Below are 18,203 nucleotides of genomic sequence, written 5' to 3'. Positions count from 1 at the left end.
GATGGGTTAGAAAAAGCCAAGGCAAATCAATTGATGTATCTGCTCCCTGAACAGACAGCCTGCAAGATAAATAAAACATGGACAAAAGAAAAGGATAAAAACAGGAAAACATTCAGCCTGCTGTCCATCATGTTCAGGCATTCTCAGGATGACAGGACACAAAAGCAGCTTCCACAAATTCTCTTCATGCAAACTTATTTGCATGTAAATGATAAAATATCTTGTACATTATAGGAGATATTTAGGTAGGAACACTTAATTGAGAGTTTATCCAACCACTTTAATAATTCATTTCCCAATGCAAAACACATGCAGAGAAGAATAAAGAGAATTCTGGCAAGCAGGGCTTGGGCACACACAAATCTCATTATAGTAATAAATCAGAGTCTGGAATTCTAAAATAGGCTTTTTTGGGGGCCTGAAATAAAAGAATAGAGAAAATAGGCATAAGCTGTTGAAATATACTGCTTTTCCCACCCTTGTGGCAGTCAAATCTGATTCTCTGAAACTGTGGAAAAGCTGTAAGGAACCAATGAATTCACTGCACTTCACACAAGCAGAATCACCAGGTTCCTTCTTCCCAAGGACCTCTTGGAATTTTTTGGAACCCTGGATGCTGAGAATATTAAACTTTCTGTGCTGACAGGCACTGACCCCCAAGAGAACACTGCATTTCACCTGAGGCTGTGGAGAAGCTTCCAAAATGGAATGACAGAACTGGGATTGTGGGTGTGGAGTTTGAATAGAAGTGTGTGATATCACAGGGTGGAAACTTAAGAGTTTGGGATTTTAGAATATAGAAATAAATATTAAGCAAGATGGAGGTTTTAGGGCAGAGGCAGGTTGTTCTTTACCTTCTTCCTCCTTCTTCATGGGTTTGGGTGATGTTTTGTAATTGGACAGAAAAGTCCTCATTGAGGGCTACAAGTGATCAGTTATTGGGTTAGAAGGGAAAATAATTCAGGTGTCAGTTCTTAATTGGACAGTTTAGCCTTAAAAGATCTTTACCAAGAGACAGTTGGCCATTTTGTGCCTTGCTAATGAAGGACTGCAGAACTCCCTGCTGTGAAACTGTAACATTGATAAGAAATAACAAACACCTGAGTCTGAACATGAACTATTGCCTCAAGTGCCTTCATTTCTAATCCCAAGAGAGGCAGAAAAAGGAAGCAGAGAACCCACAGGAAGTGAGGATAACATGATGGAATTCCTGTGAGCCCCACCAGCACAATTTGCTCCCTGCAGCCATTTCCTACCAAGAGAAATCAAAACAATCTGGACTTCAAAACCATCCCTACACCTCTGGTCCAGAGCCATTCCTCTTCACCGGTTACATCACAGCTTTTCAAACCAGAGGCACCCAAAACCTGGCAGATTCCACCCTGCAGGACTTTCTGCTTCCAAACATAACCTGTGTCATCACTACCACCACATTTTCTAAATTTAATCTGCTTCTGCTCACGTGAACAAGGACACAGGAACTCACACCGATGTCGTGACCGACAGAAGACACTTCCCTCAGACTGGCTTTTCCCAGGAAATACTTTCAGGCAAGGAATATTTCTGTTGGATTTTTTCATGTCTCAGGTCATAGACTTCAGGGTACACTGCCCACTTAGAGACTTGAGCCCTAAGGAATAACTTGGATTTTGCTGGGATTATTTTATTTGGTTCCATTTTGGGTAATCCATGACTCCAGAGTGACTCATTTATAATCCTGAAAGCATGAAATGTGGGTATTGTGGAGGGGTTTTTTTGCTTGTTTGGGGGTTTTCTTTTGTGGTTTTTTTTAATTCTTCCATTGTTGGTATTCTGCTGTTCTGCACAGAATGCTTGAACTCAGTCAAACTCCGAAATAAACTCAATACCAAATCATTTAAGTCCATTGAGAAATGCCAAGTATTAAGCTATAAACCTAGAAATAAGACTTTGCAGTTAAAAGGATCAAAACACCAAGTTATTGAAAGAGGGTACCAGGTCCCACATCCCCACTGAACCACAAAAAGCTCAAAAAGCTTCAATTCACATATAGCAGAAATACAAATATTAAGCCTTAGATCAATAACAACAGTGACCAAGTGACCACTGTGAAACAGCTCCTTCTAGATCTGGCTGAAAGAGCAATTCAGGTCATTTTAATCAGTGTTTCTGACAAAAGAGATTCCTGACTAGTCATTCTCACTACTAATTCTAACAAAACTAAATTAGAGAAAATAAAAATGAATGGGATGTAATGGCCTGTGTTTCTAAAACTCACTTATCTCCCATTAGGTTCATCCCCTGAAGCACAAGTTTTCAAACCTGTTTGATGGATTGTTTAAATGCAAAATGATTTCAAGGTGATTTAATAATAATCATAACAGATATTTGCACCCCATGTCAGCCCCCTCCTCACCTTGTCCACGTGTGGGTGCCAGTACTCATCATGTGTTGTCTTGGCTCCTGTGCTGTTCATCCTGGAGAAGAAGGTTGGCTTGGTCAGGTACATGGCAGAAGAGCTGATCCCAAACACCTGAGCAATCCTCTGCTGAATCCTCTGCCTCACATCCCTGCAGAGAACACACAGGGTGTCAGTGACACCTCCCTCCTGCTGCTCCTGTGCTCTTCATCACTCACTGCTCCTTCCTCAGCTGAGAAAAATGGGAACACACAGCCACAGCTGAGTTTGCCTTGAGAAGGGAAGAGAGGAGAGAGAGATGAGAGAGACAGAAGAGGAGAGAAGAGGAAGGAGGAGAGAGAGAGAGAGAGAGGAGAGAGAGAAGAGAGAGAGAAGAGAGAGAGAAGAGAGAGAGAAGAGAGAGAGAAGAGAGAGAGAAGAGAGAGAGAAGAGAGAGAGAAGAGAGAGAGAAGAGAGAGAGAAGAGAGAGAGAAGAGAGAGAGAAGAGAGAGAGAAGAGAGAGAGAAGAGAGAGAGAAGAGAGAGAGAAGAGAGAGAGAAGAGAGAGAGAAGAGAGAGAGAAGAGAGAGAGAAAAGAGAGAGAAAAGAGAGAGAAAAGAGAGAGAAAAGAGAGAAGAGAGAGGGAAAAGAGAGGGAAAAGAGAGGGAAAAGAGAGGGAAAAGAGAGGGAAAAGAGAGAGGGGAAGGAGAGAGAGAGAAGAGAGAGAGAAAAGAGAGAGAGAGAAAAGAGAGAGAGAGATAAGAGAGAGGGAAAATAGAGAGGGAAAAGAGAGAGAAGGGATCTCCTCCAGGGGTTTTGGTTGGAGTTTGTTTCTTTGGGGTTTTTTTAATTGTCAGAATATCAAGGAATACAAACTTTGTCTCCCGTGGCCTAGGTTTGAAAATTTCTGTCTGTTTTCCTGAGTAATTCCACACCTGTCCCACTGTTTGTTAACTGCTGGAAACATGAAGGGCTTTCACAGAGATATTCTTAATCCAAAGCAGGTAAAAGTAAAGTTTTACCTTCATAAAAGGATTGCCTCTGAAGAACCTTTAATTACTTTTAAACCAACTGGTGAAGTCCCTGTCACCATGAAATTCAGGGCTCTTGGTCAACATATGTATTGGTATTATTACCAGATTTTTTTACATGAATGCACGATGTCTTTCAAAATTATACAATTACAGTGTATAAACAAGATAATGTGAGAAAACACATTTCTGAAGTTGTGCATGGAATTGTATTAGTAGGTTTGTATCTTCCAGTGCATTTCTCCACTCAGCATAACTTTCAAGAAGTTTTTCCCAGGTATTTCTCTAGGGAACTAAAATGGTGGAACTAAAAAGAAGTGGCAGAATTAAAACAAGACCTGTGGTGTGTGTCTATAGGCTGTGAAAGTCATCTCTTAAAATCCACAAGTACTAAAAAATGCTAAATATTCATTCTGTTCACAACTAGTCCCTCACAAGAAATAGAAATAACACACACAGATTTGATTTTCTAACCTGCCTCACTTTACATTTTTAGAGGTCAATTCAAGCTATTTTACATGTGAAATATAAAAGGTATCAAATGAAGTCAGAGGGATTTTCAGGGATATATATGGCTGCAAGAGCTGAGGTTTCCAGTTCAGAGCTACATAGTGGAGTTGGCAAAAGGAAAGAACCCACAGCTCCTTCCTCTCATGCTGTGGGGAGGCTGATCTTGCTGTCTGCTCTTTCCAAGGAGCAGGATGCAGGAAAGGCTCTCAGAAAGCATTAAATGCAATTATTCATGTTGTGAATGGAGAGCTTTGAACAAGGCAGCTGAAGAATTCACAGCCACGAAGAGCAGAGCAGCTGATTCCCTGGCCCCTGCAGCAGCCAGGAATAAATAAATCCCCTCCCAAGCACTCAGGCCACAGTCTTGACATAACTAAATCTGCTCCAGTTGTCCTGCTCTGCAAAGAGTCCTCCCTCTTCTTTCAGCATGATTCATTTTTCACTTTTAAAAGCTTTCTGTTAAGGTTTGCTGTCTGGTGTTTCTAAGGCTCTCTTAAAGCTTCTCTCCTCTTGGAGACTGATGTGCAATGCTTTGGGCACAATGTGTGTTTTACAAACCAAACAGGATGCAAAGCCCTACTCAATATGCCAAATACAGCTTTGAAAAGTAGAATAAGGTCACTTTTTAGCCTAGAAAAATTCTTCTGTACAGTCTGTTTTCTGCTGGCCAGGCTACTTCAACATTTATCAATATCATGACTGCAGGTTTTCATTCCATTCCCTGCCCTGCTGTTCCAAACACAAACTACTGGCAAAATAATTAAGGACAAAAGCATTGTCCTTCATGTGTAAACCAAGAGACAAGAGAAGCCAAATTTCAGCTCAGAAGAAAGGAATGATTGAGCCCAGAACTTGGAGAGCCACACTGTCCCCTCAGCCTCTGTGACCCAGAAGCAGCAGGAGCCTCCCTTCCCTCACTGCTCCTGGCTCTTCACAACTGTTGGGACAGTGCTGGTGAACTATGGCTACAAAGAAAATATTTCTTCATGCTGGAGAAGCATTTCTTTTCATAAGCACAGCAACTCTTATCTCCTTCAGGCTGCTGAGGTGTGCCCTGGCTCTGAGCAGATGCAATAACAGAGCTCTGCAGGGGCAAGAAATGCTCAGGAACAGCCTCCAGTCAACAGCATCAAATTAATACTCCCCCACATCTGTCAGCAGCAGTCCTTGTCCATTTGCACTGAGTCACTGGGAAATACCAAAAGACAGAGCAGAACTCCCTGAGAGGAGCACATGAGCACCAGATTCTCTAAAAACAGATGTCACACACATCTTTTATGAAAATCCTTTCCTTAGGATTTTTTTCTCCTGAGAAGCTGAGAGGCCTCAGGAACAAAATGTAACCAATGGTTATCTGCTGCTGTGGAATGCAACAGGTGCATCTGGGATTGGGCTCATGTGGTTGTTTCTAATTAATGGCCAATCACAGCCCAGCTGTCCAGAGTCTCTGGTCAGTCACAAACCTTTGTTATGCTTCTTTCTTTTTCTATTCTTAGCCAGCCTTCTGATGAAATCCTTTCTTCTATTCTTTTAGTATAGTGTTACTATAATATATATCATAAAATAATAAATCAAGCCTTCTGAAACATGGAGTCAACGTTCTCATCTCTTCCCTCATCCTAAGACCCCTGTGAGCACCACCACAATCAGTCACTGTTTTGAGTTAGGGGAGGAATAAATTTTTGATGAGGAAGAAAATTTTAAAAAAGCCAGTGAAGTAGCTGCTAGTCCAAGGAACACACAACTTGAAAGAAAGGAAGTTTGCAGCTTGCAAAGCTGCCAGTTTAATGCAGCAGCAGCAGCGAGAGCTGAAAGTGCCACTGAAAAGTTTCTGTGAGCCACAGGCTCTGCCAGACCAACACAAAAAAATGCAGTCAGGAGCCACTGCAAAGTGTGACTCAGCCATGGTGACAGGAACACTCCAAGCTCAATCCACACAACTCCTGATGATCCCACTTGTCAGCACTGCCCAGGGAGCTGACAAAGCAAAGGGCTCCTGCAGCCAGAGAGTTCCACAGCAATCACACACACAACAGACACTGAAAGCAAAGCCACTGCTCCTCCCCTGCTCCTCCTGTCTCTGCCTTCATTAGCTGCCAGGTTTTGGGAATAAATCTTTTGATTGTGCTGTTTTCTGCTCAACTCACCCCTTCCAGCAAACACCCTGATTAAAGGTCTCCCTTCTGAATAAACATCTCATTTATTATGTGGAACAAGAGGGATTGCTGTAATGTGCTTGGCAGATGGTGGTTAAAGCATCAGCCTAGAAACCATAATTGAGTCTGAAGCAATGTAATTTTGACAGAGACAGTTCAGAAATCAGGCCCCTGGCTCAGGATGCCTTCTCAGCTTCGTTATTATTGCAGTCAGTAATACTTAGACATGAATTACATTCAGTTATTTCTCCCAAGAGTGTATTGTTAAAGTGACCTTGGTAGGGAAGGGGAAGTAATGAAGATAAATGCTCCCAAAAACAGCATAAAATCATTCATTAAGGCCATAAAGTACTATAGTCCATGCTAAAGCACTGCCATTAATAGGAACAGAAGCATTTAATAATATATTTTGTATTAGCTTCACATCCAGTAGACTGAAATATCCCCTATACTGCCATGAAATCCCAATGGAATATTGACATTCCCTAGCAGCTGCTTCATCTCACAGCATGAAGTTATAAAATTATTGAAAAATTGAATGCTTCTGTTCATGTAAAACAGAAATTATACCTTTTCTTTATGCATTTTCTTATGCAAAGTTCAATAATAATCAAGGAATTACTGTTTAAACAATGGTTTAAACATTTTCTTTATGCAAGGTTCAATAATAATCAAGGAAACATCTAATTTTTTCCATTATTGGGATCAGAAGTAAAAACATTTTAAAGAAGTTCATCTACAAAGACAATGACATCTAAAAACCTGCTGTTAAATAAAAATAAGCTTAAAGTGATTAACATTTTAAGATTATATTAATTAATTACTATTTTAATAAAATTAATAAACCCATTTGGCTACTTAACATTCCTTCCACCACTAGAGGGAGATCAGATTCCTTCACACAGGCAAAAAAAAGAAAAAGACAAAAAAAAAAAAAAGTTCAATATTCAAATCAGGGACATTTTAAATTATGAGAAACCAACTGAAATGCATAACCAAGGAATTATTGTGTCTAGTCTTGTTCCTAAACTCTGGCCACACACCTTCCCAGCCACATGGAACTCGTTAGTTCTGTTGTGTTTGTTAAGTGCATGAGCAGGGCTGCAGGAAAGCTGGGAGCATCAGATGCCAGAGCTGTTCCATCACAGAGCTATTTCATCCTCTGGCTGCTTCTCCAGCCAGAACATGAATAATCTCAAGTCCTTCCACTTCCTGCCTTACCATTTTTAATGTTTTGCTACACTCTGCCTCAAAAAAACCCCAAGTTCCTGATGTAATACTAGCCCAGAATTGTGTCTATCATCTCACAGAACCCTTGGATAACATGTGGAAGAGGAGGTAATGAGGATTTTCCATCCCAAATCCCCACAGAGCTCAGAGGAGCAGCTCTTCTTGCTGGGAGGGAGGGAAATGTGTGCTGCTGCCATCACCCTAAAAACATTCACACCATGAAACTGTCCTGACGTGGCTGATGTTGTCTATCAGTCACCAAAAAATCCTTTTACTTCTCTTCCTCGAGTCATTTACTTCTCTAAATTATTGAGATATTACTATTTTGAGCTGCAAAATCCAGTGTAGGAATGCAAAGGGCAATCCCTTCTCAGCCTACACTCCACAAAAAACTCAAAACCATAAGAAGTTCTGGTTTGTGGCTCATTCAGCAATTATTGCAAACCTTTACCTGTATAAGGCAAAATCCTCTTCTGTGAAGATGTCTTGAATTTTGTCCCCAAAGTACCTGAAAAGTTAAACAACAGTCTAAAAGGGGAGTTGCTGGGTCATACTGAGCAATAACAAGAAAACTACTTATACCCAATCAAAAAGTGAGGACACAACACACAAAAAAAATCTTACAAATGCTTTTGAGCACGATGTCCAAAAAAGATCAAATGTTAAAAGAGTAAAGGATTGAAATGCTGCAACTGGTAATGGCATTCCTCAGGCATTAAAAAAATCCCCTCCCACATTGTGAAATAAGCACATGGATTCAAGTTTTTAATGGTTCAGGCTATTTGATTTCTTCCACTGCTGAATAAACTAAACTATAACTGTGAAAAAATGCTATGATTAACCAGTACAAGAGCATAAAAATAAAGATAATGGCACTTTTCAAAGTGCCCAGTTCAATAAAAGATGCTTTTTCATGCCAGGAAAGCTCTTTAACTGGTCATGGAAACTGTGGTGGATGCAAGCAAGTTCCATAATTTCTCATCACTAATCCCAGCCCAGGGGCTGGAGACACTGAAGAGGCAGGGGGCAGGGAAGGGATGGGATGACAGCAGGCAGGAAGCCACAGCCTCATTGTACCTGTACAGATTAACAAAATGCTTCCCCAGGGAAAGAGCTCCAGAGTGCAAGTCCAAAATTGATGCCTGGAAAAGGAAACAAAGAAAGAAAAATGAGCACGAAAATGTTTTAGCATTATTTAACTATGACCTTTAATAACTGTCCCAAGCTGCCTCTCACTTTTCACAGCCTCCCAAGTAAAAGCAGCTTCCAGCCTTTGGGTTCACAATACAAGATTTATTTTACAACTAGAAACCTCCCTCAGATCCCTGCAGAGATGCAGAGATTGTTAAGGTATTATAAAAAAAAAGCACAGAACTGCTATTTCTGAGATTCAGATCTGACAGGGAACTGCCAGCCTCCCCCCATGGGCTCAGAGTAAATCACTGCTCCAGGATCCCTTCTTGAACACATTTCCACACACATTTTCCAGTATTTGTGTGCTCAAGTAGCAGCACTAATATTTATCTTGCCCTGCATTTGTTATTAAAACTTCTCCTTCACCACAAGATCCTGTATACTTCTCATATTTAATACAGACATTAAAAAGTTTAAAAGTACAATTAGAATTCCAAGGCTTACTAGGACCAAACTTTCTTTTCCTCAATTTCTAAGCTGCTGTAAAAGAAAACCACATAGAGAAAAGCTTTTTCACAAAGGAAAATTCAATCCATTTCTTCATCCATTTCAAGCCAAACTCTTCTGCTGAGCTCCCAACAAGCTGCAAAGATCAGTGTCACAGACATCTTTTATGGAAAATCCTTTCCTTAGGATTTTTCCTCCTGAGAAGCTGAGAGGCCTCAGGAACAAAATGTAACCAATGGTTATCTGCTGCTGTGGAATGCACCAGGTGCATCTGGGATTGGGCTCATGTGGTTGTTTCTAATTAATGGCCAATCACAGCCCAGCTGGCTCGGACTCTCTGGGCAGTCACAAGATTTTCTTATCATTCCATTCCTTTCTATTCCTTGCAAGCCTTCTGTTGAAATCCTTTCTTCTATTCTTTTAGTATAGTTTTAATATAATATACATCATAAAATAATAAATCAGCCTTCTGAAACATGGAGTCAGATCCTCATCTCTTCCCTAATCCTCAGACCCCTGTGAACATCACCACAGATTAGTATTCAGATTTGCCAGAAGAGAGGATTCTAAAATGTTTCTCTAAATTGAATAAAGTACATTTTTGTATGTCCCTTGCTGTCCACAAAACACCTGTTTGCTCTGCATCAGTTCTAAAGTATTTAAAAATAGAACTAATAGAAGTCTTTTTGTTATTTATACTGGAAATTTTTCAAAGAGCACCAGTTAATTAACCCAACTGGCACTGAAGTAATGACAGCTCTGATGTCAATATCTGGGCACTCATCTTGGAATTTGCCATTGTTTGGATGCACCACAGACCGTTCACATCATTCTGACAAAATCCCAGCAGTAACAGCAGTGGTGACAGGGGAACACACTCATCACAGTCCCTTAGAAAATCTCTGCAGCCTCAATTGCTCTGTGCAGGGGAACCCTACTAACTCTTATTAGAAGAGATAATAATAACTTTTTTCTTTAAAAAACCTACACAAATAACCTTATTTACCCCTTGAAAAACACATAAAGTAGCAAGTTACTGGAGTGGACACAGCATGAGCTCTTCAGATCTGCCCTTCCCACTGTTCTCCAAAAGCTTCAGAGGAACAACCTCACACTCAGGCAAGAGCAGCTCTGGTATCAAGCTTTACTCAAGCTTCAGAAGCAAAATACTTTCATCTATTTGTTTCTGGTTCTGTACAAAAATCTAAACCACAGTTCAAAGAAGTAAAGCTGCTCCTGTGTAGCTTCAAAGATATGTTTGTGACCATATTAAAGTAGATTATATGAAGTAGCACAACACAGCTGAGAAGATTAATTTAATTTAAAAACAAATTGCCTTTCCAACTCTTTCCACATGCTTCTCTTACACATTTCTTCTCACTCCCCAAACTCCAGTGGGTTACAGTTTGGAAGAAGTGGACTGGACTGAAGTGTTCACACCAGCAGGGCTGACATGCAGAAAAATATCAGGGAGGGAAGAATTACAAAATCATAGGAGATTGAAAAGGTTAATATCATTATCTATACAAAGAAGAAAAAAGCTGAGGCAAACATCAAGAAAACTAATTCAGTTCCCATTCTGTGAATAAGGAACAGAGTCTAAAACTTCTTTAGTATAAAACTTCTTTACAGAGCCAGATGTAGAAGGGAAAGCAGCTTCCTGGTGGAGCAAATATTCCTGTTTGGATTCTGCAGGAAGTTAGACCAGATTACCATGGCCCCTGTAGCTTCACTCTGTGTGTCTCTGCATGAAGAAATATAAACCCAGGAGAAGTTACAAAGGAAGGTAAGAAAGCTCAGCATGACAACTGGGGCGTGACCCCAGGGAGGCTTCAATAATTCAGATGTTGGTCAAGAGTTTCTCAACATAAAAAGATGGAATTGGAAGCAAGTTTTGGTGCTGTGCTCCAGTACTCCAGGGAAGGGCAGCAAACAAAGGGAGGAGAGAATAAACAAAGTCACAAACTGCAAGTTTACACCTTTAAATAAATAAATTATATCTAGGCACACAGACAGAAATCCACTTCTGAGAATTCAAAATGTAACAACTATGACAGGAAAAAAAAAAACCCCAAAAAACCCCCAGACATGCTGCTTACAAAGGGGTTAAGAGGAAACCCCAGGCGATGAAAATGCAGTCTGAATCCCAACAGAAACCTGTCCAAGTTTTATTTTGACTAGCAAGGAGAACAAAGTGGCTAAAGAAAGAATTAAAAATCATTCAACAGCAACAGTAATTCTGAGGTATTTTAAAGGAAGAATTAGTCTTACAACAGCATAATTGGACAGAATCATCCAAGTAGTCTAAAGCCAAAGAAATTTGCAGCAACAAGCCAGATCTACTGCAAGTGGCTGGAAGCTTGGGAGCACACAGACATGGATGGGGTAAGGATTGAAATATTCTTTATGCTGGGTGGGTGAGAGACTGGAAAAGATGAAAGGCTCCAACAAAGACAGACAGTCCCATCCAAAGCCCAGCAGCAAACATCCAGCAGGATCCAAAGGTATCTGAGAGAGCCAGGAGAGCACTGCCAAGAAAAGATCTGTACCATGGCACCAGGAATATGGGCTGGCACATGGGGAAAGGAAGAGGAAAAAGGCAGGACAGGAATAAAAGATCTGGGTAAGGAGAGTGTATTTAAAATCATATTAAAAATATTATTTAAAATATGTTCAAAATATTATTTAAAATATGTTCAAAATATTATTTAAAATACGTTCAAAATATTAGAAACTGGGTAACGAGAGTATATTTAAAATAAAATTTAAAATGTGATTTAAAATATAGTAAAATATTAGAAACTGGGTAAGGAGAGTGTATTTAAAATATTAAAGATATTATTTGAAATATAGTAAAAATTTTAGAAACTGGGTAAGGAGAGTGTATTTTGATAATATTAAAAATATTATTTAAAATATAGTAAAAATATTACAAACTAGGTAAGGAGAGTGTATTTTAAATAATATTTAAAATATGATTTAAAATATAGTAAAAATATTAAAAACTGGGTAAGAAGAGTGTATTTTAAATATTAAAAATATGATTTGAAATATAGTAAAAATATTACAAACTAGGTAAGGAGAGTGTATTTTAAATAATATTTAAAATATGATTTGAAATATAGTAAAAATATTACAAACTGGGTAAGAAGAGTGTACCTTAAATATTAAAAATATGATTTGAAATATAGTAAAAATATTACAAACTGGGTAAGAAGAGTGTATTTTAAATATTAAAAATATGATTTGAAATATAGTAAAAATATTACAAACTGGGTAAGAAGAGTGTATTTTAAATATTAAAAATATGATTTGAAATATAGTAAAAATATTACAAACTGGGTAAGAAGAGTGTATTTTAAATAATATTTAAAATATGATTTAAAATATAGTAAAAATATTAAAAACTGGGTAAGAAGAGTGTATTTTAAATATTAAAAATATGATTTGAAATATAGTAAAAATATTACAAACTGGGTAAGGAGAGTGTATTTTAAATATTAAAAATATGATTTTAAATATATTCAGAATATTAGAAACTGGGTAAGGAGAGTGTATTTTAAATAATTTTAAGATTGTATTCTCCTGAATATCATTGTTCCCTGTGAGAGCAGTGAGGCCCTGGCACAGGTGCCCAGAGCAGCTGGGGCTGCCCCTGGGTCCTGGCAGTGCCCAAGGCCAGGCTGGACAGGGCTGGGAGCCCCCTGGGACAGGGGGAGGTGTCCCTGCCATGGCAGGGCTGGCACTGGCTGGGATTTAAGGTCCCTCCCAGCCCAAACCATTCCATGACTCTCACTATTTCCCAGCAGCTCAGCTCTCGTTTCTAACATCTTTCAGTTTTTCTCTGTTCTTTTGGTGAAGTGCTCAGCACAACACGACACCTTCTTCATGATCCTCTCCCTGAGGATCAGGAACTCCCTCACTAATTTAAAGATGATGAGACACGGGAGAAGGCTGGGCTCAGAGCCCACACCTCTCCACACACATCAGATTTTTAACAGATTTATTTCATTGCAGTGAGAGAGAAGCAGCTTCCCCCCCCCCTCATTTACTTCCCCTTAAAAAAGAATGAAAGCTTCCAAAGTAACAGAGATATTTCTTGGTTTATATATTTTTACACATCTTTCTCAGCAATCACAAGGACAATAAATTCTATTTTCTTCCACTGAAAACCTTTTATTGCTAATATATGTCCTAATTCAGCAGAGGCCCACAGGAGTGGCTCTGTTTAGAAATACTCAAGAAAGAGTCCCTGCTGACACACAAAAACATTCTGAGAACAAAGATGGGGGAAAGAAATTAAAATCAATGTGCTCGTTAAAGAGAAGTGGGAGTCTTTCAAAATATTTTCTTTTAAAGAATATTATTCCAAGGGCTACTTAAGACATTACATGGTTTTCTTATCTCTATAAAACCAATCTTTACATGATGCTGTGAACCACTGTAATTTACTTTCAGAAGATAAACTTTTACAGTTCTACTATAGGAACTGTTTCCAGTTGCTATAGTAGAACTGTAGAAGACAAAACCAGAACTGATGAAGACAAAACCAGTTCAAAACAGGTGCTAGAAATAATTAAATACAAGGAAATGTATCCTGTATTGCAGAAATCAGGACTTACACTGCAATAATGAGAAATAACTTTCCAAATCAACTATTTTCCAAGTCTGAACAGACAGAAAAAATCTCCATCTCCTCACCTCAGCCCCAAAAAATGCATTTATAATCTTGCCTTGGCAGTAAAAGAATGTAGAAAATAACAGGACACTGCTCACCCCTCCATCAGATCCTCCCAGGGACAGTCCCCTCTCTGCTATTCTGCAGGCAAAACAATAATCTCAGGTGAGAACTGGAGTGTGATTAATTTGTCCTTTAATGTCCTTATTTACAACATGTAAGTCCCCAGAGAGTGGGATTTGATGCATCAGGTAGAACCCAACTGAGTTAACAGCAGCTCCAATTTTTTGGAAACTGAACCTTCCAGCCTGTCACGAAAATGAAATATTTGTGTTGCAGAACATTTCTGAGCTTGCAGCTCCCTTCCACAAATCCCAAAAATACCCTAAAACCAGTCCCTTCAGAGAGGGCTGCTGGGGGTTACCCAGACAGACACACAGCTGCAATAAGGCTCACATTGTTTTGGTTTTGTTCTGCTTTTAAAGGCCAAATGGAGGCCAGGTGAAAATCCTTTAAAGTTTGTTTAATTCATTTTCCTTTCTTTCTGGGAAGTGCTCGTGCCCCTCAGAGCCAGGCACATTCTGTGTGAAAGAACTGCCCCCACTACAGTAAAAATGGAAAATGGCTTTAGTCACAAAAATTTCACTTTTTATTGAGTCTAAAGCATCCTGCTCACCCATCCTACCCCTCAGATTGGCACAATGTCATTGAAATCAGTGTTTTTAAAAGTTGGAGCTAAAAGAAGAATTACCTACGAATTCTTTCAGCTTCTTCCCTTGTGATTACAGCATCTGTCACACCTCTTCCACACTTCCTAGGAGTGCAACCTGCAACACAAAGAGGAGGGAAAGAACCCATTGAAACCACTTCAGCCACCTGAAGGGCAGGTTTTTAAATGAGGCTTTGCAAAAAAGTCTCTCTTGAAGCCACTCTTGAAGCACACAGCTTGGATATATAAAGTTTTAAAAGCCTCCTAAAATTCACTGCTAAGAAATCGAACATGAAATTTGAAAAGCTCCTGGCAATAACAAGTCAGCAGCAGGAGTTCCAGGTGAAGAAAATATGAAAGTTCTTTTAAGTCTGGTTGACAACAATCTTCAGGCAAGAAGAAGAAGAAGAAATAAAATCAGTTCTGAGCCTCCAGAGACCTTGGGATGTTACATTTGGGCACTTTTCTGAGGAAGATCCATTTAGAGATGGAAAGCCTGAGGAGAGAGGGGCTGAGTGTCACTTCAAGGATTATTTATTCATCAGAACACAAAATTCCTGGAAAGAAATCCATCAGTTCACCCAGGGAGGACAAAAACATCACTGGTGCTCTGATAAAAGGCAGCTCATAAGAATCAACAGGCTGATGGGAGAAGTTCTGCCAGGAATTTTGCAGGAATTTCCATTTCCTATCACTGGATATACCCCAGCTATGTCTCAGGTGGGCTTCAGGGAAAGCTGATTTTCAAGTAGAGAAGAATAAACTCAAAGGAGAAAATCAATACTCCAGGACAAACCTGGCTATTGAGAGCTTCCTTTCTGCAACATTCTGCAAAGATTTCTGATTTCAGACAAGATTTGTTCCTTTTCCAGCTGCAAATATCCAGGCTTGGTAAAACTACAGGGTTACTTCAGGCAATTGTTACATGTCTGGGGTCTCTGACAGTGAGCTGGAAGCAGGAGGTGTCTTGTCTTTGTCTAAAAGCAACAGCACAAACTTTCCCAAATGGAAAAACAACTCCAACAAACAGAAAAATGTGGCCCAGCATAAAGCCAGTTAGGTACCAAGAGTACAGCACAAACACTGGGTGAATGCTCTGGAAAAATCAGAAGAGTCTGTTTGAAAATGGTTTCAGCAGTAAGAAAAATCAGAAGAGTCTGTTTGGAAATGGTTTCAGCAGTAAGAAAAATCAGAAGAGTCTGTTTGGAAATGGTTTCAGCAGTAAGGAAAATCAGAAGAGTCTGTTTGGAAATGGTTTCAGCAGTAAGGAAAATCAGAAGAGTCTGTTTGGAAATGGTTTCAGCAGTAAGGAAAGTGTCCTCTCTGTCTCAGAGACCATGGCACATGTGAGCAAGGAAGAGTCAAAGGCAAACCTGGAGAATCTCAGGAGAAATTCAGATTAGTACTGCAGGTACCTGGTAGCTTCCACAAATTTGTGCCCAGTAGACACAAAACCATCCCTTTATCTCAGTTATAACCCTTTCTTTCAGTTCCTCTCAAGGTACTGAGAAAAAAGTGATTTTTAGAGTTATGGCATTTCCCCAGCTGCCACTAACTCAAGATGAGCTTGGTTTGTTGACTATCTCTAGAAAAAAAATATTGCTTTTTTTGAAAAGTATGGCATAAGGTAACCTGGTATACCACTTTGCTCTTAATTTTCATTACATTTTATATTCTGAATGAATTAATGGTTGCAATTCCCCTCTTGCACAAGAGAGCTTCCAGCTCAGTCTGTAGTAGCAGAATTGCCTGTGCTTGCTGAGATATTAATTGTTCTTGCTTGGTTTTCTTTAATATCATTATGGTGTCCAGAGAAATTGTAAAAAGTGGGGGCTATATAGGAAAATCTTGTACTTGCAAGAAAAGGGAGAAGAAAAATGGTGTGATTTGAAAACCTTTATCTGATAAGGCACCATCAGCTCTGGCTACCAGGTAAATCAAGGTAAAGAGAAACATACCAAAACGAGGAAAACACGAGTGAAACACGAGTAAAACACGAGGAAAACACGAGTGAAACACGAGTGAAACACGAGTAAAACACGAGTAAAACACTGCCACTGGGCCCTGCTCCCATTCAGCACAAAACCCAGAATTTTATTTGGTATGAAGTTAATTTACAGGCAGGCAGTGCTAAGGGAATAAATCCTGCTCTGACACCAGCTACCCAATCACTTGAAGCAAACTGGAAGCTCAGCTGCACCAAGTTCAGCTGGAAGCAGGGACAGGTGCATAAATAAAAAGCTCATTTTAGCTGTGGAAACTTCACAGCTGAGCATCAGACACTGAGTGGTGACAGGAATGTGCCTCCTCCTGACACAGAGCCCACAGCTGAGGGTGCCAAACCAGGCTAAAGACTGGGAATGAAGAGCTATTGAGTGACAGAAACCTATTTCCAAGTGCCTAAAGCTGCTGAGCTGATCCATAATCCACATTTTCTGCCTGGCTGGGCTGTGGGGAACACACAGAACTCCTCCACAGCTCATCACCACCCTCTCGTGGGAAAATTATCACAGCTCAGCTTTAATTAACCAATTAACAGCTGGATCCTCAAAAGTACAGTCACAACATAGATAAAATTAGATTTAAAAAAATAAATGAATAAAAAATTGATTTTTATATTTTTTTAATTTAAAATTAAATTTAAAAAAACTCAAACAAACAAAAAAAAAAACTAACACAAAAACATAAATAAAAACCCAAATAAACCACAGAACTTAAGCAGCAGCACCAAGCAAACACCTAATTAGAAAGGTGAGTCAATTATCCCCACACAAAGCCAAGAGGTGAGACCTCACCCTGCAGTCAGCATTTGCTGCTGCTCTCCAGACACCTCCAAAAATAAAGAATACATTCATTGCTGTTCCTGGAGAGATGTGCTTCAAGTTCCTGCCTTGCTGCCAGAGAAAAGAATAGGATGAAAAAGAAGGAATAGAAAGAAAACAATGAAAAGCATAACTGGTGGGATGGCCCAGACCACAAGCTCAAAAAAATTGCTCTTGCAACCCTGGGAAGGGAAAAGTAAAGTTTTGTTGGTTTGGGGGGGTTTCTTTTGTAAGCAAATACTGCAGTAGAAGAATCCAGAGACTTTTAGCCCCAGTTCAGTTATAACCAAATCACCAGCTGCAGTTTTCTCTGGCCTTGCACTACACAAATTCACCCAGCAGCAGTTTCCCCTTATAGTAACTATGAAAAGTTAACAGAGAACGTGTTCTCATGTCAAAAAAACCCCAAAACATTACCTTACCAAAAGTTTTTTTTGTTGGTAGCTCCTGCCATCAGTTTTCTTGGCCTAAATAACATTTGAGATGAATCCTCAAAAAAAAGATGCTACAGTAGCAGCACTGAGGAAAAACTGTATGACCTCAAACTCCACATAAAATTTTCTCTTACGTTCCAAGTCTTTTTGACCAACAGCACCAGGACCAGCCACCTGAAGAACAATTTGTCAAACACTTTCTATCAGAACTAGCACAGGAGAAAGTTAAAAATTGCAGAATCACAGAAGAGCCTGGGAAAGGACCTTCAAACATCATCTGGTTCAGCTTTTTGTGGTCCAGAGAGCCTGATAAGATTACACAGCACAGTGCTCAGTGCTGAAACCCTCAGTCAGAGGAGGCTGGTCCAGTGACTGAGTGTTCTGTCTGCAATTTCTTTTTATATCAAGATGAAATCTCGCCCAATGCAACCTGCACCCACTGTGCCTTGTCTGCTCTGTGCAGCTCCTGACAAAGGCAGAGCTTGTGTCCTCTGTAGCTTCCCTGTAAGCACTGGAATAATGGGATTTGTTCTCCCTGAGCCTTTTCCATGGAAAGGAGACTCAGCTCCCTGAGGTTTTCCTGACAGGATGGGTTCTCTAGCCCTTTGATCACCTT

At 39.7% G+C, this 18,203-nt stretch overlaps 1 protein-coding gene across 2 annotated transcripts in view; it reads right to left on the bottom strand.

The window, feature by feature from the left end:
* Positions 1–18,203, bottom strand: part of OGFOD3 (2-oxoglutarate and iron dependent oxygenase domain containing 3) — a 46,187-nt gene that overhangs the window by 26,131 nt on the left and 1,853 nt on the right. For both annotated transcript variants that reach the window (XM_036394427.2, XM_036394426.2), the window contains exons 3-7: positions 14,374–14,449; positions 13,721–13,763; positions 8,381–8,445; positions 7,755–7,811; positions 2,396–2,549 (exon numbers count right to left, since the gene is read on the bottom strand). In XM_036394427.2, the coding sequence (XP_036250320.1) occupies positions 2,396–2,549; positions 7,755–7,811; positions 8,381–8,445; positions 13,721–13,763; positions 14,374–14,449 (395 nt within the window). The remainder of the gene's footprint in view (positions 1–2,395; positions 2,550–7,754; positions 7,812–8,380; positions 8,446–13,720; positions 13,764–14,373; positions 14,450–18,203) is intronic.

This window comes from Molothrus ater, chromosome 19, assembly GCF_012460135.2.
Source record: "Molothrus ater isolate BHLD 08-10-18 breed brown headed cowbird chromosome 19, BPBGC_Mater_1.1, whole genome shotgun sequence".
Lineage (NCBI taxonomy): Eukaryota > Metazoa > Chordata > Aves > Passeriformes > Icteridae > Molothrus > Molothrus ater.
The sequence above is the reverse complement of the archived record's forward strand: the minus strand, read 5'-3'. Positions and strand labels throughout refer to the sequence as shown.